At 44.8% G+C, this 26,610-nt stretch overlaps 3 protein-coding genes across 3 annotated transcripts; all 3 read right to left on the bottom strand.

Moving 5' to 3' along the window:
* Positions 1-436: 436 nt before the first annotated feature.
* Positions 437-21,113, bottom strand: LOC115543075 (E3 ubiquitin-protein ligase TRIM39-like). Its single transcript, XM_030355625.1, has 3 exons — positions 20,925-21,113; positions 6,117-7,489; positions 437-1,093 (listed from the first exon to the last, which is right to left on the bottom strand). The coding sequence occupies exons 2-3, from the start codon at positions 7,485-7,487 to the stop codon at positions 842-844; spliced, it is 1,623 nt and encodes a 540-aa protein (XP_030211485.1). The 5' UTR covers positions 7,488-7,489; positions 20,925-21,113; the 3' UTR covers positions 437-841.
* LOC115543074 (probable E3 ubiquitin-protein ligase TRIML1) lies at positions 19,175-21,037 on the bottom strand. Its single transcript, XM_030355624.1, has 2 exons — positions 20,925-21,037; positions 19,175-20,817 (listed from the first exon to the last, which is right to left on the bottom strand). Exon 2 carries the CDS (start codon positions 20,813-20,815, stop codon positions 19,196-19,198), a length of 1,620 nt encoding a protein of 539 aa, XP_030211484.1. The 5' UTR covers positions 20,816-20,817; positions 20,925-21,037; the 3' UTR covers positions 19,175-19,195.
* A 1,436-nt stretch (positions 21,114-22,549) lies between the features above and the next one.
* Positions 22,550-26,550, bottom strand: LOC115541774 (ovocleidin-17-like). Its single transcript, XM_030353614.1, has 5 exons — positions 26,399-26,550; positions 25,947-26,083; positions 24,804-25,023; positions 24,219-24,388; positions 22,550-22,569 (listed from the first exon to the last, which is right to left on the bottom strand). Exons 1-5 carry the CDS (start codon positions 26,548-26,550, stop codon positions 22,550-22,552), a joined length of 699 nt encoding a protein of 232 aa, XP_030209474.1.
* Positions 26,551-26,610: the final 60 nt, after the last annotated feature.

Genomic DNA, 26,610 nt, shown 5'->3' with positions numbered 1-26,610 from the left:
TGAAAAATATGCAAAATCTTTTCTGCCATTGCCAAACAGGTTATTGTGCGGTTGCTATTGACACTTGTTTTGAGCTGTTGGCACGCCCAGGTGCTGCCAAGCAGGTGCCTGACTGGGCAACTTCAAGCTGGTGATCTGCAAAACCAAGTTGCGGCATTATTAGCAGTGAGCCCTAGTACCCTCTCCAAACTGGAGGCTAAGATCCATATAACGGGGGACGCCTGGAGACGGAGAGAGGAGTGATGACAAGTGGGGCAACCCCGATCGGCGGCGGCTGAGTTATTCAAAGGAGACGCTCAAACAAGGGTTGCGGGTCAGCGACCCCCCCCACTGTACTCACACACAAGGGGAGAATCTTGACATGTAGCAACTGTACGTTTTGTCTTACACATGTTGGGTTGTTGTATGGTGGACATTAAGAGTCATTGACTCATCAGCTGTTTTTCCATTTTTATTAACATCAGAAAAGTATTTTTACATTTGATTATGTTGGCATTCATGATTACGAAGTATAAACTAACAATAATGTTGAGATGATTATGAAATACAATTCAATCCTGAAACCATGCTATACATGACTGCAACCGCTAACAACTGTATAGCAGTAAACCTTAAAAGACTGGAGCAAACAGACAATGAAGAATATAATGTTATATAATTATTTAGAATGGGTTATAATTTATAATAGTCTGGGTTCACTTCCTACTGAATTACTCCTTGTTGTATGACAGCAGTACGATATTAATACAGTTCTCTCAGATCTCACATGGTAGAGATTCTAATTCAGGAAACAGCATTAGTTGTTTTGGTCGTTGGATTATTTTACTATCAAACAAAGGTCCTAGTCTGTTTGATTGACAGGTGAGATGATCAGGGGGGCAGAGTTTATACCTTCCGCATGTAAACATGGACCGAGGATTGGATAGAGAGGCTCAATAAAGCTGCAGCCAGTAGCAGAGTAGACATGAACCCCTGCTTCCACATCATAGAAGGAGACCAGACCCTCATCATAATCAACAAACACCCCCACCTTCTGGAGCTCAGCTCTCAGAGGGAGACGGACATCAGAGTCATCATTGAATACAAACTCATCCTTGTTGAAGTAAAGAGTCCAGTAACCTGTCTCAGGGGTCGCTATGATCAGATCTTTTCTGTTGATGGACTCTCTGGCCACTCCTACATACCATCGAGTCTTGTCTTTAACCTGGACCTCAAAGTAAAATCTCCCTGAGAAGCTCTGCCTCGTGAGCACACGTATCTTTTTTGTAAATCTCTTAGGGTTGTCTGGAAGTTCCTTCCACACACCTCCATCATGTACTTGTTTCCAATCCTCAGACAGGATGAGACGGGGGTGAGCTGTATCAGGATCCAGAGTCACCTCTACTGAATACTGCTGGACCCTTTTCAGTTCAGCATCATCACGCAGCTTCTTCATCTCCATGTTCAGTGTCTCCTCCAGCTGATCCAGGGATCTCCTCAAGGTCCCTACGTATGACGGAGGACGGACCTCCACCGTGGTCCAGTCCCTGGTGGGTGGAGGATCCTTCAGGGATCTGAAGGTCTGGAGGAAGTGGAGGTGGTCTTCAGTGTGTGAGAGCTGCTTCACCTCTGAGCTTCTATTGGTCAGATCTTCTATTTCCTGCTGCAGCTCTTTGATGAGGTCTTCAGCTTGTTTCTCTGTGGATTTCAGTTTCTCTTTAACCATTTGCTTGAGGTCATCCTGGCACTTTTTAATGCTGCGCTTCAAAGCAGCGAGGACGTGCACACCATCGGCAATCTCTCTGTCTGCATCTGCTTTGCCGCGGTTAACTGTGTCTTTAATCTCCTGAATATTATTTAGTCTCTCCTGGATCATCTGCTGGACTTCAGCCTCTATCTTACCCAGCTGGGCCGTCTTCACTTCATATTCCTCCGTTAGAGGTACAACAGGATGGGACTTGTGGTCTGTCTCTGTGCAGAACTGACATACACACACCTGTTCAGTCTGGCAGAAGAGCTCCAGAGGTTGATTGTGTTTCTTACACATCCTTTCTTCCAGACGGTCCATAGGCTCGACCAGCCGATGTTTCTTCAGGACTTCGACTCTCAGATGTGGCTCCAGGTGGGCTTGGCAGAAAGACATAAGACACACTAGGCAGGACTTCATGGCCTTCAGCTGGGTCCCAGTACAGACGTCACAGGGAACTTCTCCGGGTTTAACACAGAGCTGATCTTTTACTCGTATGGATGTTTGAAACTGAGCGGCCAGCTCTGATAAGAGGGTATTAATCCGTAAATCAGGTCTTGTGTTGAAAGCCATGTTGCAAAGAGGACATTTGAACGTGACTTGTTCATCCCAGTGCTTTGTAATACAGGTTCTGCAGAAGTTGTGTCCACATGGTGTGGAAACTGGGCTGTTGAACACATCTAGACAGATGCAACATGAAAAGTTCTCTTCAGACCCGGAAGTGTTAGCAGAGGCCATTCCTAGACACAGACGACAAGGTTTATGTATTGAGCAAGTCCATTCTTTTTTTAATTCCCTAAGGAAGAGAGGTTTTAACTTCCCTGAAAGTTATGCTGCTTCACTCACCTTATTGTTGTTTCTGTCTGTCAGACTATTTGTTTCAAAATGTGTTTTCTTTTCCTCCTGAAAGAGAGAACTGCTTCCACGTCGGATTGACTTGGCTTCTGGGAATGTTACGTTTTGTTTCCTCATCAAGACGTCCTCTCCTCTCCTCCCCTAACACCTAGCTCCTCCCCTCCTCCCCTAACACCTGGCTCCTCCCCTAACACCTCCCTCCTCCCCTAACACCTGGCTCCTCCCCTAACACCTGGCTCCTCCCCTAACATCTGGCTCCTCCCCTAACACCTGGCTCCTCCCCTAACACCTGGCTCCTCCCCTAACACCTGGCTCCTCCCCTAACACCTCCCTCCTCCCCTAACACCTGGCTCCTCCCCTAACACCTGGCTCCTCCCCTAACACCTGGCTCCTCCCCTAACACCTGGCTCCTCCCCTAACACCTGGCCCCGCCAGCACGGATGCACAGTTCACTGACATTCATGCGCTGTTCTTTCAAATATATTTTAAAACAGAATATAGGACAAAGCACGGACAAAGAGATGGTGCAAACATGACCGGAGACATTGTGTTGATCTAATGTTGATTTGCTACTGTAACTGGGATTGAGAGCTATTCAAAAACAATTGACTTGAATTGACTTTTCACGAGGCTGGTATTTTCTCTACAGTCTTCATATAAACAACCCTTTCCCCGTGTGTCCAGGTTGTATGTGCTAGTATGGTTTGTGATTTAACGTTGAGTTAACGCTGGTAGTTACATAAGGCTCATCCCTCACCTCATTAAACAGCTGCATCATGAGGCTCAGGGTAGGGCAGACCAACCAGACCAACCAGTTCCCAATTCAGAGACAACACAGTCAGTGCCAGCGACAGTAAAAACAAACCTAAATTGTGCCATGGCAGTTAACAATGTCACATTATAACCGGTGTATTATGGGTAGCTTTTACGTACCAGGGACGACCAGTGTGAAAATCTGAAGTGATGGACAACTGGTTTAATAGATTAGTTCAATTCATTATTTATGCTTATCAAGGTGTGATTGAGCAACATTATTTTCCACTAATCCAATGCGGTGTTACATCATTTCATTACATGGATTTCTTTATGTTCCTTTGAGCCAACTGAATGGGTGGAGTCTGATGTCTGACGTCTGGCTGACACTCGTTTTCCATTGAGAGGTGGGGCTTGATTGTAGATCAGGTATTCACCGTCTTTGAGGTGGAGTCAGAACATTTGATTGATGTAACCTGATAACCCAGAACGGCAAGTATCAGTTAACGAGTACAGTAGTATGTGTTTAAAAGAAGGCCATTTGAGGCCACTTTAAAATACGTTTTTAAAATGTTATGCATTTAAATTGACATTTGAACCAGGATGAATCCTCATCACTACTATGTAACCCACTGCATCACCTTTCATGTAATCAAACAACGAAAAACAAAAACACTTCATGTATTTAGTTGCTGTATGATGTCGTCAAATAAGGTTCTTTATTTCCTGTTAGACACACAAACACAGCATGAAACCAGTCATTCAGTCAGTCAGTCAATCAGTCAGACTCTCTCTCTCTCTCTCTCTCTCTCTCTCTCTCTCTCTCTCTCTCTCTCTCTCTCTCTCTCTCTCTCCCTCTCTCTCTCTCTCTCTCTCTCTCTCTCTCTCTCTCTCTCTCTCTCTCTCTCTCTCTCTCTCTCTCTCTCTCTCTCTCCCTCTCTTTTTATAAACGGTTCATAAACAGTTTTAATAAACGGTGACTCAACAGGTCCAGGAATACTTAGGATGATTTGAATCTCTCGTCCCTGGTGGCTCGACCGGTAGTGCTGGCAGTTGGTGACGCGCCCTCAGAGAACCACAGAGCGGCCCACAGTTCAGGGAGGAACTGAATTCATGAATTAATTCAGGACTTTTAACCGATACTTCAAGCAGCCATCTTTCCTACACCATTTACAGATCGCTTTCCATTATTTCAAATAGTTCTTCAAAGAGTTCTTCCTGCAAAGTGTTCCACGTTTGTACTTCTTTTTGAATGGAGTATGTACACCGGGGGTGGTTCCCTAAACCAGGCGGTCGGTGGTTTGTCCAAAGCGCGTGACGTCATCACTCGGCCGAAGTTCAGCACCTTGGAGAGCGACAGCGAAAGACGTCTCCCACTCTGTCTGCTGCGGCTTTCCTCGACACACCAGCCACCAAGCCAACGCCGTAAACACGTTGTATTCATTTAACACCTTCGTGTTATTCAACGATGCAATTCTAATAATACTGTGTTTGAGAACGAGAACGCAGCCGACTCTTACCTGAATGGGTGATCAAAAGAAAGAAAGAAAGAAAGAAAGAAAGAAAGAAAGAAAGAAAGAAAGGAAGAAAGAAAGAAAGAAAGAAGGAAGTTTGTACCTTAATCATGCAGTAAAATGCAAACAAAATTAGAAGGGAGTGATTTTCTCACAATATGAAATAAATTGTCCAATTAAGTGTACTACAAAATTCTAGGATTAGGGTCCCACAAAGAAGGTTCCGCCCCTCTATGGTGATACCCGCTCCCGCCACTGGGTTTCGCTGATAACACTGATTACGGGCCTGCTACTTTTATGCGCCAGGAAACAGGTAGTAAGACTACAGCGAAGACGAGACAAACGGGTATTTTACACACATGTAACATGTATGCAAGACAATATTTAACACAATCCTATGTAAGCTAGAAAGGAGAGAATAGATTGGAGATAGGAGAAAGAGTAAGAGAAGAGACGGGAAGGAGAGAGGAGAAACTAAGATGAGAGGAGGAGAGGAGAGGAGAGATGACAAGATAAAGTCACGGTACTCACACACATGGGGAGAATCTTTACATGTAATGTGACCTTTGTGTAAATGTGCTACACATGTTGGGTGGTTGGCTGGTGGACATTCAAATAAGCGGTTTTTCCTTTTTTATTTAAATCCGAAAAAGTCATACATTCATACATTTTATTGTGTCGTTATACATGTTTCAGAAGAAAAGTAAGGATTAGATTATTATGATGCACATTAATCCCTTAAACTAGCTATACATAATTGAACCATAAACAATTGAATAGCAATAAACCTTTAAAAACATGAGCAAAAAAGACAATGAAGTATATACTGTAACTCCATCATTTACAATGTGTTATATTTTATTGTCACTTTCTTAATTTTTTGTTATTTTCTTAAAACACTTTTTCTTTTCAAATAACAGCATTACAACATTAATGCAGTGCACTCAGATCTCAGATAGTAGATTCTAATTCATGAAACAACATTATTTTGATTATTTTATTATCAAACAATGGTCCTAGTCTGTTTGATTGACAGGTGAGATGATCAGGGGGGAAGAGTTCATACCTCCAAAATAACAGTAACCTGGACAGAGGATTGGATAGAGAGGCTCAGTAAAGCTGCAGCCAGTAGCAGAGTACAGTTTAACCCTGGCTTCCACATCGTAGAAGGAGACCAGACCCTCATCATAATCAACAAACACCCCCACCTTCTGGAGCTCAGCTCTCAGAGGGAGACGGACAGCAGGGTCATCATTAAATACCAACACATCCTTGTAGGAGTAGAGAGTCCAGTAACCTGTCTCAGGCGTCTCTATAATATTACCTTTTCTTTTGATGGACTTGCTGGCCACTCCTAAACACCATGTAGTCTTGTCTTTAACCTGGACCTCAAAGTAAAATCTCCCTGAGAAGCTCTGCCTCGTGAGCACACGTATATTTTTTGTGAATCTCTTAGGGTTGTCTGGGAGTACCTTCCTCAAACCTCCATCATGTACTTGTTTCCCATCCTCAGACAGGATGAGACGGGGGTGAGCTGTATCAGGATCCAGAGTCACATCTACTTCATACTGCTGGACCCTCTTCAGTTCAGCATCACGTAGCTTCTTCATCTCCATGTTCAGTGTCTCCTCCAGCTGATCCAGGGATCTCCTCAAGGTCCCAACGTATGACGGAGGACGGACCTCCACCTTTGTCCAGTCCCTGGTGGGTGGAGGATTCTTCAGGGATCTGAAGGCCTGGAGGAAGTGGAGGTGGTCTTTAGTGTGTGAGAGCTGCTTCACCCCTGAGCTTCTATTGGTCAGATCTTCTATTTCCTGCTCCAGCTCTTTGATGAGGTCTTCAGCTTGTTTCTCTGTGGATTTCAGTTTCTCTTTAACCTTTTGGTTGAGGTCATCCTGGCACTTTTCAATGCAGCGCTTCTGAGCAGTGAGGATCTTCACACCATTGGCTATCTCTCTGTCTGCGTCTGCTTTGCTGCGCATTACTGTGTCTTCAATCTCCTGAATATTATTTAGTCTCTCCTGGATCATCTGCTGGACTTCCGCCTCTATCTTCCCCAGCTGGGCCGTCTTCACTTCATATTCCTCCTTTAGAGGTACAACAGGATGGGACTTGTGGTCTGTCACTGTGCACAACAGACACACACACACCTGTTCAGTCTGGCAGAAGAGCTCCAGAAGTCGGTCGTGTTTCTTACACATCCTGTCTTCCAGACGGTCCATAGCCTCGACCAGCCGATGTTTCTTCAGGCCTGCGACTCTCTGATGTGGCTCCAGGTGGGTTTGGCAGTAAGAGATAAGACACACTAGGCAGGACTTCACAGCCTTCAGCTGGGTCCCAGTACAGACATCACAGGGAACTTCTCCGGGTTTAACACAGAGCTGATCTTTTACTCGTTTGGATGTTTGAAACTGAGCGGCCAGCTCTGATAAGAGGGTATTAATCCTTAAATCAGGTCTTGTGTTGAAAGGCATGTTGCAAAGAGGACATTTGAACTTGACTTGTTCATCCCAGTACTTTGTAATACAGGTTCTGCAGAAGTTGTGTCCACATGGTGTGGAAACTGGACTATTGAACACATCTAGACAGATGGAACATGAAAAGTTCTCTTCAGACCCGGAAGTGTTAGCAGAGGCCATTCCTAGACACAGACGACAAGGTTTATGTATGGAGCAAGTCCATTCTTTTTGTAATACTATAACTGGAAAAGATGTTGCAAATTCTCTGAAAGTTGTGCTATTTCACTCACCGTTTCGAGGTTTGTGTCTCTCTGACAATTTTTTCCAAAATGCGATTTATTTTTCTCCTCACAGAGAGTACTGCTTCCACGTCGGGTGGCTTTGGTTTCAATGAACCTTAAGTTGTATTTCCTTAACAAGACGTCATCTCTCCTCCTTACTCCTGGTTCCTCACATAATAGCTGGCTCCGCCCCCACGGACACAGTTCACTAACGGTTCAAGTTCCACACTCTGGCTTTGGGTGCATTCATGCGCTGTAATTCAAAAACGTTGATGTGTTGCAAATATGTTTGAAACACGACAAAACGCAAAGAGCTGGTGAAAAACCAGAGACATTGTGGTGATTTAATAGTGGTTTGCCTCTGTAACTAAGATTAAGAGCTATACAAAAACAATTGACTTGACTTGGTATTTTTCACAAACGTCTTTATAAAAGCAACCCTCTCTCTTTGTGCCCAGGTTATATATGATTCATGGTTTGTGATTTGATATCGAGTCAACACTAGTAGTTTTATAATGCTTATCTCCCAGACTTTAACCTCATAAATGTATAAATTAGTCCGCAAACGACTCTTACCAGAACGGCTGATCAAAAGAAAAAAGAGAAAAAGATATCAATGGAGAGATTATCTATTTATACTGTTTATATAAATATAGATAAATAGATAGAGACCACGCTGTGACAAAGTCGAGCAATGACAATCCAGATCTTCAAGCCACGTTACAGCTCAACGTTCAGACGCACACACACACACACACACACACACACACACACACACACACACACACACACACACACACACACACACACACACACCACACAAGTAGCTCCACTTAGCCCCTTAGCAGCGGGTACACAAATAATGTTTTTTATTTCACATTTTTTATTGATATTTTTTTGCCTGCACACTTTCTCTGCATTTCGTTTATTTAGATAAAGCATTAAATGAAATGAAAAAGTTTGCATGCACACTGTCTTGATGTGTGTGTGTGTGTGTGTGTGTGTGTGTGTGTGTGTGTGTGTGTGTGTGTGTGTGTGTGTGTGTGTGTGTGTGTGTGTGTGTGTGTGTGTGTGTGTGTGTGTGTGCAGACGCCAGGGAGGAATGAGGGGAGTGGTAGGTCTGGCAACCTGCTGGCTCCACCCCCAAGCCATATATGGACTTCCTCCCTCTAACGAGGCAAGCCTGGGGATCGTTAGGCAGGGGTGCTTGGGCTTAAGAGGGCTAGCAAACAGACATGTGGGGAAGTTGGAGTTGGAAGAGGAGCTAGAGAAGCTAGGGCTAGCAAAGGACAGGCAGGATCTGTGTGATCGCCTGGAAGCACGGAACGCCCTGAGAGAGAGAGAGAGAGAGAGAGAGACAGGTGGAAGGTGGAAGGTGTTGGATGACTGGAGCATATAGGAGGTGGAAAATATATATTTATTTCTGCTTGGAACTGCTCTTAGTTGTGCCATTTTGTCTACTCAACTTGGTAGCGTTGAAACCCCACACCCACTGGCCCGCTACACTATATTACGTTAATCTTTGGTGTGTGTCTATTTTGTGTGTTCATCTTTATGGTGCGTATACCTATGGTGTGTGTGCGTGTATATACTGTATGTGGTTTGTATCTATCGTGTGTGTATGCATATGGTTTGCATCTATATGTTGTGTGTGAATCTATATGTGTATATCTGTGGTGTGTGCATATGGTGTGAATCTATATGGTGTATTGGTGTGTGTGTGTGCGTTCACGTGTGTGGTGGTAGGCGTGGCGATGACTCCTGTTTAACCAGTGAATGAGTCCCTCTGGTCTCTTTGATGAAAGCTTACTTCTCACTCCTCAAAGGGCCGTTCAGGATGCTGCCAAGTTACGGTTGCAATTGAGACGTATCTCGCATAGAGCTCAGAGCAGAAGTTCTCGTTTGGTAACACTGCCCTCTGCTGTCCACATCCGCTCACTACACCACAGGGACGCAAGATCACACGTGACTTCCTTTTCACCCACTTGAAATCTAGCAGTCACACACACACACTCACACTCGCGCACAGTAAGGTGAATTGAATGAAAGACTTTTTTCGTTTATGAATCTAAATCAGACTCATCCCTTTTAATTAAAATGAGGAAGGTCATTTATGATCAAACACAGAGCTGAAATAGCCTCTCACTGTTACCAGAGGGCGCTGAACCTGCGTTGAGTTATACTAATTAGCTCACCTGCCACAGCTCGCCTGCCAAGTTAGGCCCCGTTTACACGAGGACGCTTGCGGGTGAAAACGACAAAATATTTTATCGGAAGTGCCTTTCGTTTAGACGGTGACGGCGTTTTTGGGGCATGAAAACGCATAAATCTGAAACCACCCTCCAGAGTGGAAAAGTTGAAAACGCTCCGCCGTAGCGTTTCCGTCTAAACTGCCAAGACGTAAAACACTGCTCAGATCTGCTCACGTCGCGTACGCGTTTACGTCACATACATGTGCCGGTACAAGGAAATAAACAAACATGTCAGTTTATTTCCATGCGTCGGACCTTCAAGCTGCTCTGGCAGCTCTAACAAGCATACAGGAGTATTTCCACGAAATGTACAGGATATTTACAGATAGTATTACTGAACAGAGAAGGATCTTTTTGGTTTTTGCGGCACGGATAAGAGAAGGAAGATTCTACGCATGCGCTCAGACATGGCGGTGTTGTGTGATAGTCTATCACAGCACCGCCAGGCATGCATACCCAATCGAATTCCACACACTTTTGCGTCACCGTATGCACGCAGATTTCCTCCCGAAAACGCTCGTCTAAACGCGGAATAAAAAGTGAAGACGCAACGCCACTTTTGCGTTCAGACCGTCATCGTGTAAACGTAGCCTTAGGCCCCGTTTACACGAGGACGCTTGCGGGTGAAAACGACAAAATATTTTATCGGATGTGCCTTTCGTTTAGACGGTGACGGCGTTTTCGGGGCATGAAAACGCATAAATCTGAAACCACCCTCCAGGGTGGAAAAGTTGAATACGCTCCGCCGTAGCGGAAGACTTTTGCGTCTTCTGTTCACACCGTCATCGTGTAAACGTAGCCTAAGATGCACATATTCCTGTCTGGCTGTTAGCCGTAATAGTCTGCAGCTGTGGCTCATAGGCTGATTGAGCCACACCCATTCTGGTGCTCCTTAAGAGGGCCAGAGTTTTAGACTGGAGGGAGGCTTGAGTTGTGCAAGTGACTCGACGGTTGTGCTATTTGTTTTCAGTAAAAAATATGCTTTTTAACAACAACCATGTGGTGGTTAAACTCTCATTTGAAATTCAAATATTGATTCTACCTGAAAGTAACATTTTAGAGAGTATGGATTCAAACTTGTCAAAGTAAGCGGTAAATCACTTGACTAATGACAGTCAAATAATTAGTATAACTTAAGTTTAAAAAGCGGGATTAGTTAAGTATCTTAATCATTATTTAAAAGTTGGATGATCCCAAAAGCCCTAAATTTGTTTCGTCATTCATCTGATTTAATGGAGATGGTAGATGTTGAACTGTGGGACAGTGCCAAAGTTTGGGGACCATGAGTAATCTGTTCCTTCCTTCAAAGGTCTATCATGGATATTTAACTGCAGTTCTGTGAGTATCCCAACTTAACCATGAAGGTGAACTGCAAACTGTAAGTCATTAGTTTCTCATTACTCTTGGGCACATTGATATATTTTGGATTCCGGGTGAGTTAACCCGTTACCTGAAGGTTGATCTGAGTAGTAAAGATGTTTTATTGGTTCATGGGTTACTTAGGTGTTTGGTTTATGTTGGTTTTAACGATATGTTAAAATGGTTACAGGCTCCAAGTTATTGTTGTAAGCTGGAGTAATGGGTTGGGTTCTGATATCTTCAGTCTTCTTTCCAGCTACTCTCCTGAGCTTTGCGTCTTCATTACATGAGCGTTGCTTTACTAATGAGGATGTGGTCTGAGTGAGCAGAGGTGCATAGTGGGATACAGAGCTGTCTGAAGTCTACAGGTCTGTAGACGCGCCCCCTCAGGGGAAACCGAGTGTTTGAGAAACCGTCGTGATGTTACATGGACTGGAATGTTCTTTAAGATGGAGACAGGGATTCAGAAGGAGAAACACCAGGGGGAGATGAGGGGGCTCCTCATCTCAACCACTCAAACACAACTTCAGTCTGACACAGAGAACCATGGAACACGTTCAACAGTCCCCTCCAGGCATCCTGACTCCTCAGGAATGGTTTTTCCAAGAAGATCTTATTTGGGGCCATTCCAAGATGGATCCTGCTCCTCAAGAGCCACCCCCCTCCACTGGGTGGTCTTCCGAACAGATGACCTCCTTCCTGTCCTCAGGCTGACTAAAGCTGCACCGTTTGCATCAGTGAATGCCCCCCTTCAGCAAACCACTGGACTACAAAGACATGACTTCAGACACGTTGAATCAACCTGGGACACATTTTGGAGACGCCAAGCATAATCCATCACCAATGTGGGACGCCACTGAAGAATGTTGTACATCATTTACGTCTTTGGAGACATTGGTTGTTCTGTTCTGGGTGCCCTGGCAGGAGAGCTGGGGTTGGATGATGGAACGTTATTTGGCGTCAGGTTTTTACCCTGCATGATTGTTTGGCCTTTTATGGCTCAGTGGTGTGTGTGTTTGGGTTTGACATGAGATGGATGATTTTTGAGCATCGCTAGGGTTCTACTGTGTGTGTCTCCCACTCACACCTGGCATGGGGTTCTACGTGCCTGTCCTGGGTTCTATGTGTGTGTGTGTGTCCGGCTTGCTTTGACAGTGATGAGGTTCATACGGGGGTCTGTGTGATTGGCTTGGGATATTGGAATGGTCGACTAAATCATACCTGATGGACGGCCACATGTTTACTTAAAGGCCTCCAGTAGACATGAAGAGCCCAGAGCGACGCTGCGGAGCGATATCCAACACAATGGGCAGGAAGGAGAGTATCCAACTCAAGTGCAAAAGGATGCAAGCGGCGTGTTCAGATCAGTGACTTCAAACTAGGACTACACCAATCAGGATCAATGGAGGATGGACACCTAAAGGAATTCCAAAAGGAAAGTCTGACGTTGGAAATGGACCTAAATGGATATTCAAGATGACCTTCAGACCTGTAATGAGACGGCTCTTCCTACCTGGCTGGATTGATGGAGAGCCCTGTGGATCTTGTCTTGCTCTCAGTTGCACGTCTGCTCAGGCTGAACTCTATTTGTTTCGGACAGGACCAGCTGAACGATTGGTTCCCTTAAATCAGAACCAATCCGGGAACTCCAACTAGTGCGCTCTTCGAGCTGAAGCTGTGCTCTTCAGCTGAGGAGGTAAGGAAACCTTCACTGGGGCTTCAAGGTGTAAAGAGGAGAATGTTTCAAAGTGTTCCATGGTACTCTGATGAGGAACGTTGTTGTGTTCCACTGGCTGAGAGGAAGAACCCTCACATCTTCCTCTTGGCCTTTCTCCTCTGAGAATCCTGGCGCCATCTTGAAGGATATTCCAGCTCATGTAACTGATGTCACGACAGATTCTCAAACACTTGGTTTCTCCTGAGGGGAGTGTCTATAGAACTGAAGACTTCAGACAGCACTGTATCCCAGCATGCATCTCTGCTCACTCAGACCACACCCCCATGAGTAGGATGCAACACTCTAGTGATGGAGATGTAGAGTTTTATAAGTAACGAGGGAGTAGACAAAGGTGATTAGAACACAATGGCATGTCAAGTCTGTAAATCTTTAAACCATGAGGATGGTTGGATAGTTCAGGAATTGAGCTTATTTTTTTATTATTGGCAGTCCTTTCTCTCAGATGCCCACTTCTCACTGGACCTGTACATGTGTTTTTGACTGGCATGATTTGCTGTTGGTGATGGGCCGGTCAGGGTGACGTTGCAGGGTTATGGTCAGCTCGCTGTGAGCTCAACGTTTAGATTTGCTCTGCACGGTTTGTACCTTGAATAATCTAGATAATTGTAAAATGTAGACACGGTTTTGTATTGAATGATTCCAGGATTTTAGGTTTAAAGTTATTGCGGGACGTACATGGTAGTTTGGTTAATGGTTTTGAACGATATAACTTGTACACACTGGGTGCATTATAATGTAAAGGTACACTGAATAGTAGTAATTACCAACAGCAACAAACAGATCTCCTCAAGGTAAGTCTGTTGGCTGTGTTTTAATGAAGACCATCGCTGGACTTCAGGATCTTCCTCCGTTCAGCTCAAGGTGCGGCGCTGGTTCTGTTTTTTTCTTTGGTTGGTTCCGGCTGGAATGTTCGGATTCCAGTCGGACGGTTTGTGCTTCCCGCCGTGGAAGGTTCTGAGTGTGGTCACCTGATTTAGTCCTAATGGTTAGCATAGAATGTTGTAGTCTTGACAACCATAAGAAATCACCTGGCAGTTAGTTGGACCGGAGTCCCCTGAGGGAATCTGGCGGAACGTTCTGGATTGTATTTGCGTAACCTCGAGCCGTTGCCAACGGAAACTATTTTTCAGTCGGTTTCCATTGGGAATTGTTGCCCCTTATCTTAAACAACTTAGTTTGATATTAAATACATACTGACGCGTACGTTGTACAATATGTTGATAATTTCCGATGGTTGCGCCGTAATTTTAACGACGTTAACGTGACGGGACTCTCGCTGCGTACAAAACAGCATTCTACTTGCGGGCCCAATTTTGACATCAGTGAAGGCTGAAAATCATTTCAAAATGGAAAACAATTTGACATTTCTTCAACGGAACCCAGCACCTAAATATGAGTATATTTGATTTAATATCGATACTGCTGAGTGTTCTTTGTTACTTCAGCTTTTGTACATTTTAAATATTTGCTGTCATTAATTGCCACAGAAGTTAAACCCTACCCAATGGAATGACGTTAAACAACGACTTTGGTGCAGAGTTACCAACTGGATAATATCAAAGCTAATGGCCGTCCTTCCCACATGTTACAGTAGAAGATACTCTAGAACTGTACAAGGTAAAAAAGTTAACATGTAGTTTGTCCCAAGGTGTCTGCCTCCTCACCCAGAGCAAGATATCCTCCTCCTCACCCAGAGCCAGACCTCCACCTCCTGTCAGAAGTCCTACAGATCAGGTGAGTTTCAATGCTTGGGCTGAACCACTTCTTTAAACTTATGGACTGCTGTCTTCATTCCCAAAAACGGGATGCTCATGTCTGGTCTCAAGTCTTTTCTAGCCTTGAGTTATAAAATAATAGTTAAATTAATGTTGTAACTCTGTTTCGGATGAGTCAATTAGGTTTATTGTTGGTTAAATGCTGATATAAACCTCCTGCTGTAGTTGAAAGGTGAGGCTGAGAGGCTGGGGACCGGAGGCTTGTGGTGCCAGGGTGGACCGGAGACTGAGGCTGGAGACCAGGGGCCTGCAGCACCGGACCAGAGGGTAACCATCACAAAGCTCATCTGAAACGCTAAAATCCACGGTAGTTTAGGTCTGGTTTTGATCATCTTATGACTTTAAATCTGTGCCAAGCTGTGATTTGAGTTAATTCATACGGGGGTTATGTAGGAGTCATATGAGCCATTAATGTTACTAGTGCTGCTACAACCGTAGTGGATGAATTGCTGAACGCGACAATCTGCAGACGTTGTCTAATTTAAGTGATTCAATTTGTCTTCCATTTTACAAGTGTGCCTCAGATGCAGGAGGTGGGGTGTGTCGCGTCCCCAGGTGATTTACTGCTGTGACCAACTCTGTTTGTAACCAGACCAGGAATCCATGGCTGAAGGAGCTGATGGAGGAGCCGTGCTGAAGGAGCTGATGGAGGAGTCGTGCTGAAGGCCCTGCCTGGTGGAGGAGCTGGTGGAGGCCCTGCCTGTTGAAGGACGTCTGTCGTGGGGTAGATGGAGCTTGACTCTGAAGTGATCATCACACTCACTGCCACTTCTAGTAGAATACTGCTACCACAAACTACCGGCGTTTGTACCATATATATCAGACGACTACATCTGTTTTACCACATGTTGAAGCAAGACTCCCGATGTTTGTTCCAGACCAGGACACTGGCTGAGGAGAGCTGCTGGAGGAGCTGAGACGCTGGAGGACGACTAGGAATCGACCAACAAGGATTCCTCGTAAGTTTGTATTTACTTACATGGTTGACTTAAAGGGCAAAATACAGCTGTTACTTTGACATGCGTTAACCAACTACCGCTGTGTTTTCTTACTCGAACGTGTTTCTGGAGCGGAGGCAAGCTGGTAGGGGAGCCGTGAATCTGGAGGATGACCATCACTCTACCAACAAGGATTGTAAGTTTGTATTAACCAAACAAACTGGAAATAAAGGGCTTAAAAATAAGACAAACTACATGTTTGTTACCAGACGTTGGGGCCAGAGTTGCGCTGTTGGTTCCAGTCCTGGACTCTGGCTGAGGAGAGCTGATGGACGAGCCAAGTCTCTGGAGGACGACATCACTCTACCAACCAGGATCCTCGTAAGTTTGCATAAAATAAACAGAGTGGACTTGTTGTAACGCAGGATTAGTTTGTCCAGTACAAGTTGCGGTATAGTACTGTGGTTGTTTACCAGACAAACTATAGCTGCTACTTTGTTACGTGCCATTAGAGCCCAACTACTACTGTTTGTTACCTTAATTAGAGCCCAACTACTACTGAGTTTGTTACCTTACATTAGAGACAAGTTACTACTGTGTTTGTTACCTTTCAAGAGACAAATTACGTTTGTAACCAGACCAGGTATCTGGAGGACTGATGGAGAAGCCGTACATCTAGAAGGCAAATCCTGAGGACAACCAGGACTCTGCCATCAGGGATTCCTCGTAAGTTTGCATTATCTGGACATAGTGGACTAGGTAGGGGGTTGGGGGTTCAACTCTCAAACCAATGGTGCTGGGTTCAAGTCCTCAGAATACAGTGATGCGTCCTTGAGCAAGGCGCCCTAAAGCCTGCCTGCTCCTTAATGACGTCTCTTTGGTTTAGATAATGTTGCATCTTTTGAATATTGAACCTAATCAATGTCCTTTTTTGGTCCGGGCAGACACACCTGAGCTGAACCTCACCTGATCCTGTTTGGTCGGGGGTAGACACACCTGAGCTGAACCCGCCTTGATCCTGACATCCTGCTGGTCCCGTGTCCTCGGTTCATCTCCGCCTCGCCTCCAGGAGACCTGCTGAGCTCAGCAGTCTGAGGCTGATGAATCAATGACCTCCAGTCGGAGTGATCTTCTTGACCCCACATCTAACCTTGTGCTTCCACACGCTTTTCCCTCACGTCTGTCACTAACCTCACTACTTCACTACTCTCTACTGCTTCCTCTTTTCTTCCTTCTCTGTGGTTCGAACCTTTACACTGAAGGCGCATCTTCCTGCCCTCAGAGGGTTCAGCGTTAGGGTTGAGAGTCAGGGTTTAGAGTCAGGGACAGAGCTGGTCAGGGAGGACTGCTTTTACACAAACCTCTTCACTTGCTTTCGGAATGGTGGTGACATTTTGAAAAGATTCATTTGGGAGAATGTTTTACTCTGCTTTCCTTCACAAAATTGTATTGAACTTCTGTCAAGTGTTTTTGTTATTAAAATCCCATAATGACATCTACATGTTTGGTGCGGTTCATTTTATTGTCCTTTAAACTTGGTTAATGTCAAGCTAAACTCCTGCAATACATTTAATATACATGATTGTTATTCAGCAATGTTCACATAATCCATTTTGTAAAAATATGAAACATCCATATTTCTACTAAATTCAAGCCTATTCATGTATTTAACAATGTACATACTGCCCCGCAGGCCATTCTCTGCTACTACAACACGTTCAATCCACCAACCCGTCTCGCATCAATGTACTATAGCAACGTTGGTTATGGAGGTATGTGTCTTTATTATGCAATCAAACAGAATACGTTTGAGAGCAAAACTTTCCACACTGCAATCAGATGTATTATTGCAAGTAGAATAAATGTGTTGAAAAAAATTATTCATAGGAATCCAAAAGTTTTGTGTGCAAAACCAAAAGCTTTGCTTGCTGTTGAGCTGAATCTCGTGGGCGGGACCTACGCCGAAAGATGTAAGACATGTCTCTATTGGCCAGTCTCGATCGGAGTGACGGCTTGGCGTTTTGAAGTCCATGATGAGACAGAGCGGGACTCGGGAGCTGAGAGGACAGAACATCAATGCGTAGGCATGTCTTCCGTCATAGTAAGAATGTTATGTTTGAACTTGTGCATGTACATTGCTTTTGTTTAACAATGTGTGGATGTTGTAATGGGCAGCCTGTAGCTGCTAGCTTAGCTCAATTACCTAGTCATAGATACGTTACGTGCCCAGGCTGCCTATTAGCCTGCATGACGTTGTGCATGTAGCTACTAGTTAACAGGACTATTTGTGTTCAACGATCTCTCGTTTGTTCTACGCTTTCTTCATCTGATCCCGTCTTATTCGGTGCAAATAGTTCTTCCTGCAAAGTGTTCCGCGTTTGTACGTCATTTAAATGGAGTATGTACACCGGGGGTGATTCCCTAAACCACGCGGTCGGAGGCTTGTCCAAAGCGTGTGACGTCATCACTCGGCCGAAGTTCAGCACCTTGGAGAGCGACAGCGGAAGACGTCTCCCACGCGTTGTTGTATTCATTTAACACCTTCATATTATTCAACGATGCAATTCTATTAATACTGTGTGTGAGAAAGAGCCCGCAGACGACTCTTACCTGAACGGCTGATCAAAAAAATGAATGGAAGTAATTTGTACCTTAATCATGCGATGAAGTGCAAAAAAGAGAATCATGTGTCACAATATTAAATAAATGGTCAAATTAGGCGTACTACAAAAGCGTAGGATCAGGGACACACAAAGAAGGTTCCGCCTCTCTGTGCTGTTACCCGATCCCGCCACTGGGTGTCGCTCACAACACTGATTATGGGACTGCTGCTTGTATGCGCCGGGGCACAGGTAGTACACAATAGTGAAGACAAGACAAACGTGTATTTACTCATATGTAACGTGCACGCTGAACAATACTCAACACAATCCTGGATGAGCTAGAAAGGAGAGCAGACATAGGAGATAGGAGAGAGAGGAAGGAGAGAGGAGGAACTAAGATGAGAGAATGGAGAGAGGAGAAATGACAAGACACAGTCACAGTACTCACACACATGGGGAGTCTTGACATGTAGTAACTGTGATCTTTGTCTTACACATGTTGGGTTGTTGTATGATGGATATTAAGTCATTGACTCATCAGCTGTTTTTCCATTTTTATTATCAGAAAAGTATTTTTACATTTGATTATGTTGTTATTTATGATTCCGACATATAAACTAACAATCATGTTTAGATGATTATTAAATACACATCAATCCTGAAACCATGCTATACATGACTGCAAACATTAACAATTGTATAGCAGTAGACCTTAAAAGACTGGAGAAAACGGACAATGAAGAATATAATGTTATCTAATAATTCAGAATGGGTTATCATTTATAATAGTCAGGGTTAACTTCCTACTGAATTACTCCTTGTTATATGACAGCAGTAAGATATGAATACAGTTCTCTCAGATCTCACATGGTAGAGATTCTAATTCATGAAACAACATTAGTTGTTTTGGTCGTTTGATTATTTTATTATCAAACAAAGGTCCTAGTCTGTTTGATTTACAGGTGAGATGATCAGAGGGGCAGAGTTGTTACCTTCCGCATGAAAACATGGACAGAGGAATGGATAGAGAGGCTCAGTAAAGCTGCAGCCAGTAGCAGAGTAGATATGAACCCTGGCTTCCACATCATAGAAGGAGACCAGACCCTCATCATAATCAACAAACACCCCCACCTTCTGGAGCTCAGCTCTCAGAGGGAGACGGACAGCAGGGTTATCTCTAAATACCAACCCATCCTTGTAGGAGAAGAGAGTCCAGTAACCTGTCTCAGGGGTCACTATGATCTGATCTTTTCTGTTGATGGACTCTCTGGCCACTCCTAAAAACCATCGAGTCTTGTCTTTAACCTGGACCTCAAAGTAAAATCTCCCTGAGAAGCTCTGTCTTGTAACAACACGTATGGTATTTGCAAATCTCTTAGGGTTGTCTGGGAGGGCCTTCGCTACACCTCCATCATGTACTTGTTTCCCATCCTCAGAGAGGATGAGCTGGGGAGCAGCTGAATCAGGATCCAGAGTCACATCTACTTCATACTGCTGGACCCTCTTTAGTTCAGCATCACGCAGCTTCTTCATCTCCATGTTCAGTGTCTCCTCCAGCTGATCCAGGGATCTCCTCAAGGTCCCTACGTATGACGGAGGACGGACCTCCACCGTGGTCCAGTCCCTGGGGGGTGGAGGATCCTTCAGGGATCTGAAGGCCTGGAGGAAGTGGAGGTGGTCTTTAGTGTGTGAGAGCTGCTTCACCTCTGAGCTTCTATTGGTCAGATCTTCTATTTCCTGCTCCAGCTCTTTGATGAGGTCTTCAGCTTGTTTCACTGTGGATTTCAGTTTCTCTTTAACCATTTGGTTGAAGTCATCCTGGTACTTTTCAATGCAGCGATTCAGAGCAGTGAGGATGTGCACACCATCGGCTATCTCTCTGTCTGCATCTGCTTTGCTGCGGTAAACTGTGTCTTTAATCTCCTGAATATTATTTAGTCTCTCCTGGATCATCTGCTGGACTTCAGCCTCTATCTTCCCCAGCTGGGCCGTCTTCACTTCATATTCCTCCTTTAGAGGTACAACAGGATGTGACTTGTGGTCTGTCTCTGTGCAGAACTGACACACACACACCTGTTCAGTCTTGCAGAAGAGCTCCAGAAGTTGATTGTGTTTCTTACACATCCTGTCTTCCAGACGGTCCATAGGCTCGACCAGCCGATGTTTCTTCAGTCCTGCTATTCTCTGATGTGGCTCCAGGTGGGTTTGGCAGTAAGAGATAAGACACACTAGGCAGGACTTCACAGCCTTCAGCTGGGTCCCAGTACAGAAGTCACAGGGAACTTCAGCTGGTTCAACACAAGGCTGCTCTTTCACTCGTACGGACGTTCCAAATCGATCAACCATCTCTGAAAAGAGGGTATTGACCTGTAGATCAGGTCTTGTGTCGAAAAGCTTGTTGCAAACAGGACATTTGAACTTGACTTGTTCATCCCAGTACTTTGTAATACAGGTTCTGCAGAAGTTGTGTCCACATGGTGTGGAAGCTGGACTGCTGAAGACATCCAGACAGATGGAACATGAAAAGTTCTCTTCAGACCAGGAAGCGTTGGCGCGGGCCATTCCTAGACACAGACGACAAGGTTTATGTATTGAGCAATCCCATTATTTTTCTTATTCCTAACTGCAAAAGTGTTTTTAACTTATCTCAAAGTGTTTCAGCTTTACTCACCTTGTTGTTGTTTCTGTCTGTCGGACTATTTAATGCGTGTTATTATCTCCTGAAAGAGAGAACCGCTTACACGTCGAGGTGCTTTAGGTTTCGTTTCCTCAACATGACGTCGTCTCCACTCCTCTCCTAACTCCTGGCTCCGCCCCTTCGGCACGTGAGTGCAGCACTACATTCATTCACTGTGTCGGCCTCTTCAAATGCGTTGATGCGTGTTATCTTCTTTCTGGAGTTAAGAGAGAGCCGTCGCTCTCTCTTCTTATTTGGGTTTCCGGGGCTTCCCCGAATACTTTTTATCCAACCCCGATCCGATTTTCAACAGAAACAGGCAGAGAGCAAAGAGCTGTTAATTGGCGCTACGCTGCTGTAGGAACTCTCCCCGATGTGCACGCGCAAAATGCACACACGAGTAGCAGAGCTTAGAGCAGCAGGCAGCGATACGGTCTGGTCAGCGGGGGATTTCCTTTTGCTTCTGGAAAGCTTGCCGCGTTTGAAGTAGTAGTGCTCTAGTGCACCCCCTGCACACACACACACACACACACACACACACACACACACACACACACACACACACACACACACACACACACACACACACACACACACACACACACACACACACACACACACACACACACACACACACACGCACATTCCCCGTTACCTTTGTTTTAACAGTTTAAACTAAAACTTTTAAAGTTTGATCCGTGCATTTTCTTTTTCAAAGAAGAAGTGTAACATTCATTACACATTTATAAATAAAAAGTACTGTTTTCAGGACATAAGTGTAAATATTAGACGACAGTAACACGACCGTCTACATGAGGTCTTATTAAGACCTCATGTAGACTGTCGTGTTTCTCTACGGTCAGATTAAAAATTCCTACAAACGAAAAAAAAAGAAAATAAAGCCTCCGAAATAAGTACTTGATGGAAACCATCAAAGGTCATTTTGTGTGGAGCTGTTGGAGCGGCTGGACGACAGGTCCCCGGTGAGGTCGGGGACGTAGTGCAGAGTTAAAAGTTACATATTTTAACTTTCATTATTTACATACAAAGCCTATGGCCCTAAATGATGTAGTTAGCGGACCAATCACAGCCCTTGCTGCTGCCTCGCCTCGACCCAAAGTTAGTAATGAGAAGAGGCGCCGTAAGGGGGGGGGGGGGGGGGGCCTCAGAGCACACTATTGGTATTATTATCATACGAAGGTTAATGTCACCCAACTGAAAATAATATTAGAAACTAGTGTGGCTGTTTGTTGCAAAAGGTCTGTTGGAGATGATACGCGGCCTGGTGTGGTGGTGCCGTCCAGGAGAACCCCCAGAGTGTGGGTGGAGGTGTCTGGATGAACCTGGGCTCTCATTGGCCTCCCCCAGCACCAGCGTCCAATCAGACTCGTCCAGGGGAGGCGGCTTAAACCCGCCCTCCTCCACACACTCTCCCACAATAAACCAACACGTTTATTTGTATAATGCATATAATAATATTCCGTGCATCGGACAGTTCTGGGCTGCTCGTTATCTCAATTTGCATTTCAACGGCCACGTTGAAGACGGCTTTAGTTTGCTCTTTTAAATCCTTGCAGGCAAATGCAGTCGGTGCAATATCCAAATACAGAGGACTCTGCTCACGGAGTGCACTGGAACGCTGGGTTGCAGAGCGAGAGAGAACTAAAGCCAGAGAGGGTGAGAGAAGGAGAGAAAGAGCAAGCGAGACAGAAAGGATTGAGTGGGAAGAGAAGGCAGTGTTTATCCAGTGCTACGGAGCACAGAGGAAGAGAGAGCAGAGACAGAACAAGAGAGAGAGAGCAGAGACAGAACAAGAGAGAGAGAGCAGAGACAGAACAAGAGAGAGAGAGCAGAGACAGAACAAGAGAGAGAGAGCAGAGACAGAACAAGAGAGAGAGAGCAGAGACAGAACAAGAGAGAGAGAGCAGAGACAGAACAAGAGAGAGAGAGCAGAGACAGAACAAGAGAGAGAGAGCAGAGACAGAACAAGAGAGAGAGAGCAGAGACAGAACAAGAGAGAGAGAGCAGAGACAGAACAAGAGAGAGAGAGCAGAGACAGAACAAGAGAGAGAGAGCAGAGACAGAACAAGAGAGAGAGCTCAACAATGGTCTCGGTTCATCAAGGATAATGGGTGTGATGATAAGATATGATCAACTTAAACCATCTCGAAACTGCATCAATCCGGTAATACATGGGTTTCTATAAAGTGGTGATATGGCTACATGGCCCTCAATGAAAGATACCATCACGACACGATCTGGAAAGCATTCTATTGCTATCCATCATGTGAATACAAGTTTGAATTTTTCTTCTTTTTAGCTGATCTATAAAGCTGATCTTCCAAGTTAGCAATAATCCAAAAATATTCCCTTGGCTGTTCCATTTCAGAAATCTCTGTTCCATACAAAACCTTAAATATTGAAATATGCATTCTAAATGTCAATCAGTGAAGAAATTATTTTTTTTAAACAGTTGAGACATTCAATAACTTATCAAAGGAAACTAAGTTGTTCTCTTTATTTCAAGAATTAAAGACATAGAAATAAAACATGACCAATATTTTATATAGTATTTATATAGCATCTTCTCACAATCTCCACATTTCACTCAAAGGACTAATGCAACGACAACCAGATCTGCTCATATGGATGTTCAATGATTATATTCTAAAGTAAATGTATTACTTCTACCTACACTTTTACACGTTCAAGCTATTGCAGCACTAATTCCATGGATATACATCTTCCGTGAGTTTGTAAACAAAATGCAGAACTGGTTAGCTACCACAGACAAGCTCTGTGCTAAAGCATTCAGAATCTCCACTACGTATGACTACTTGGGAATCAGTTGTTGCATTCTCCAGCGAAACAAACCTAGTTTTTACAAGTTGGTTTCACTCTTGTTGTACTAAAGAAGCGCACCTTTTTCCCTCCTGTCGGACCTGCAGACAACAGATACAAGAAGGTTAATAAAAGTTGTGCAAAAGACAAAGAGCTCATTTCACTCCTTGTTCAGACTTCTAGGGGGAGCTTAGTACTTGAAAGATCTTTAATTTTTCCAGTTTTCCCAAAAAGGAAGCTTCAACCTCTTTGCTTCAACCTGTTTCAAACTTTTAATCATGTCAGACATTCAAAGAAGTTGAGTGAAAAATAAGATCTTATTTGAGAGTCCCTTGTACATGCATTGCATATATGTCGCACACGTTGGTGCATGCTTGCAGATTTGAAGGAGGTTCAGCGATTTGGCTGATCGGGACCTGGTTATGGGTCTATAGACTGGACACCGACCTGTGAAACAGACGAAGTTGAGATGTTCCCCACAAAAGCGTTGCCTCCATGTGGAACGTTCTGTGCTGGAAATGCCCCCACAGGGGCTGGGCTCCTGTGAGGCCTCGTCCCACTGGGTGAAGTCCATTGGGTCACCCGACATCCAAAACCAAGAGCTTCCTTGAATAGACCTACAGACATGGAAAGAGTTGAAAGTGTTACCTGGGAGGAATAGCAGAGACAAATGTTGAACTTGGCTTATTTTAATGTTAATGAATACAAGACCAAGTGATCGAATGGACAGACAGATGATCATAAGGACAGACCTTGATGCTTAAAAGACACTTTAGGCTCAGTTATGGTTCCACTTCGACGCAACATAACGACCACGCAGACGCTTCGACGACGCAGTCGTGGACCTGTTTTGGTTCTGCGTCAGGTTTTAGTGAGCGGACAAATCACAGCCCTCGCTGCTAAGTCGCCTCGACGGAAGGTTCCACTTTTCGGGAGGCTCTTGAGGCGGAGGCAAGGGCGTCATTGGTCAGTGAACCCCCTTGCGTTGTGTCAACGTGGACCCATAACTGAGCCGTAAGGCCTGGCCAGTACCTGCGCAGGCCCACCCAGAGATGGCTGGTTGGTGTGAAGGGGGCGCGAGCCACCAGATCGTCAACCATCTCCTGCTCCGCCGGGCCCCTGAGAGTCAGCAGGTCCCAGTGATAGTCTCTGCAGTAGAACAGGGCGTCGGACCAGCACAGCCGCTTCCCCACCAGGGTGACGTTCATCCCCACCCCCGGAGTGCTGATGGAGGGGGGAGCGGGGGCCAACTCTTGGGGACCAAAAGACAGCGTTGGGGTGAGGGACTTCCACTTTTAGCCCTGTGAGTGTACAATAAGGTAACTTTGAGCAAGACACCTAATCCCTCCCTAATATTCTACTGAAGATCCCATATCATGCTTTTTTTAGGTTAATAATTGCATTTGGGGGTAGGCTACTACTAGAATAGGGTTACATACATGTATGTTAGAAATACCTCATACTATTCTCACATAGTTTCATTTCTGCAAAACCGATTTCTGCGTTTCTCTCGGTGGGCGCGAAACTCCCCCTGGCTCAGACTTAGATTTTCTAGTTTAGCAGACATAAAACATGCATACAGTACATACATCTGTGACGGCCACACAGATGTATGTATGCATGTAGCCACACAATCTAAATGAAGGGAAAAGGCGAAAAAGCATGATATAGCCCCTTTAAGGCCTTTGGTAGACACAAACGTTAAAAAGCGTCATAGCGACACTAAATTAATCACTTGTGTGGGACGTTTAGAAACATTTTATTGAAGGCAAAACTAAATCTTCAGACAGTTGACTACGCATTCATTTTTCTCCAAATAAAAAGGGATGGTCACAGTCGAATCTCAGCACACTTGAACTCCACTGATGTGAAGGGCCATGAGGTATCTTCGACCATACATGTGAACACAGACAGCGTATACACTTCTGCTCCGTCCGCAGTCATAAAAGTCATGTTTCGCATCAACACAAGTTGATGATGTAAGCAACAGGCTACATTTGAATTTGCCAGAACCTCTCGACCGACGCCATACAGTCGCTTTGCATAATATTAAACCGGGTTGGGTTCGCACACCACACGGGTATAACCGGCAACCGTGTTACCCTAACCAAATGTCGCACTCATACACCCATCCCCACACCAATGATGACTTTGATTGATAGAATGGGTTCCTACCTCCGTACACTTTGACCTCACACAACATCAAGTATGTAGTGTTGAAGGGCTTGTAGAAGTTGACATACACTCCTTCCATTCCCCAGCAATGGACAGTCTGAGTCAAGCCGTCGGGGACATCGTGGATGATGGCACACCTGAGGGAGAGAGAATCAATCCCATTTTATCACTGCAACTAAAATAAGTCTGCCGTTTAGAGAAAACCGGGGTTAAAAAATGTACATGCCATACTCGGCCAACCAGTTTGCTCATTCACAATGACAGTAGGCTACTTAAAAAGCATCATAAAGTGGCCGTGGGTCGTTTCCATGGGGATTACAGAATAAGGGGGTTGACTTACACTCTAGGCTATTTAGTCATTTAAACTTTTATCCAAAGACACTTTATCCAACCCACTACAGGTTGGCTGGGGGTCGAACCCAATTAGAGAGGAGGTTGGTATCGTGACTCACCTCGGGTTGTCGTTGCCGTTGTTGACCAGTGAATTGCCGATGTGTATTTCCACGCCGTCGAGCCACTTCCTTGTTGAGTACATATTAGTGATCTCGATCACGGACACCCTGTACACACCGTCCAGCTGGAGCCTCCACCACGGATTGTCCATCTGCCCGGTGTAACTGCACCTGTCCTTCCCATCAGGGCTGCAGCTCCCATCGATGGCCTG

This window comes from Gadus morhua, chromosome 4 (genome assembly GCF_902167405.1).
Source record: "Gadus morhua chromosome 4, gadMor3.0, whole genome shotgun sequence".
Taxonomy (NCBI): domain Eukaryota; kingdom Metazoa; phylum Chordata; class Actinopteri; order Gadiformes; family Gadidae; genus Gadus; species Gadus morhua.
The sequence above is the reverse complement of the archived record's forward strand: the minus strand, read 5'-3'. Positions and strand labels throughout refer to the sequence as shown.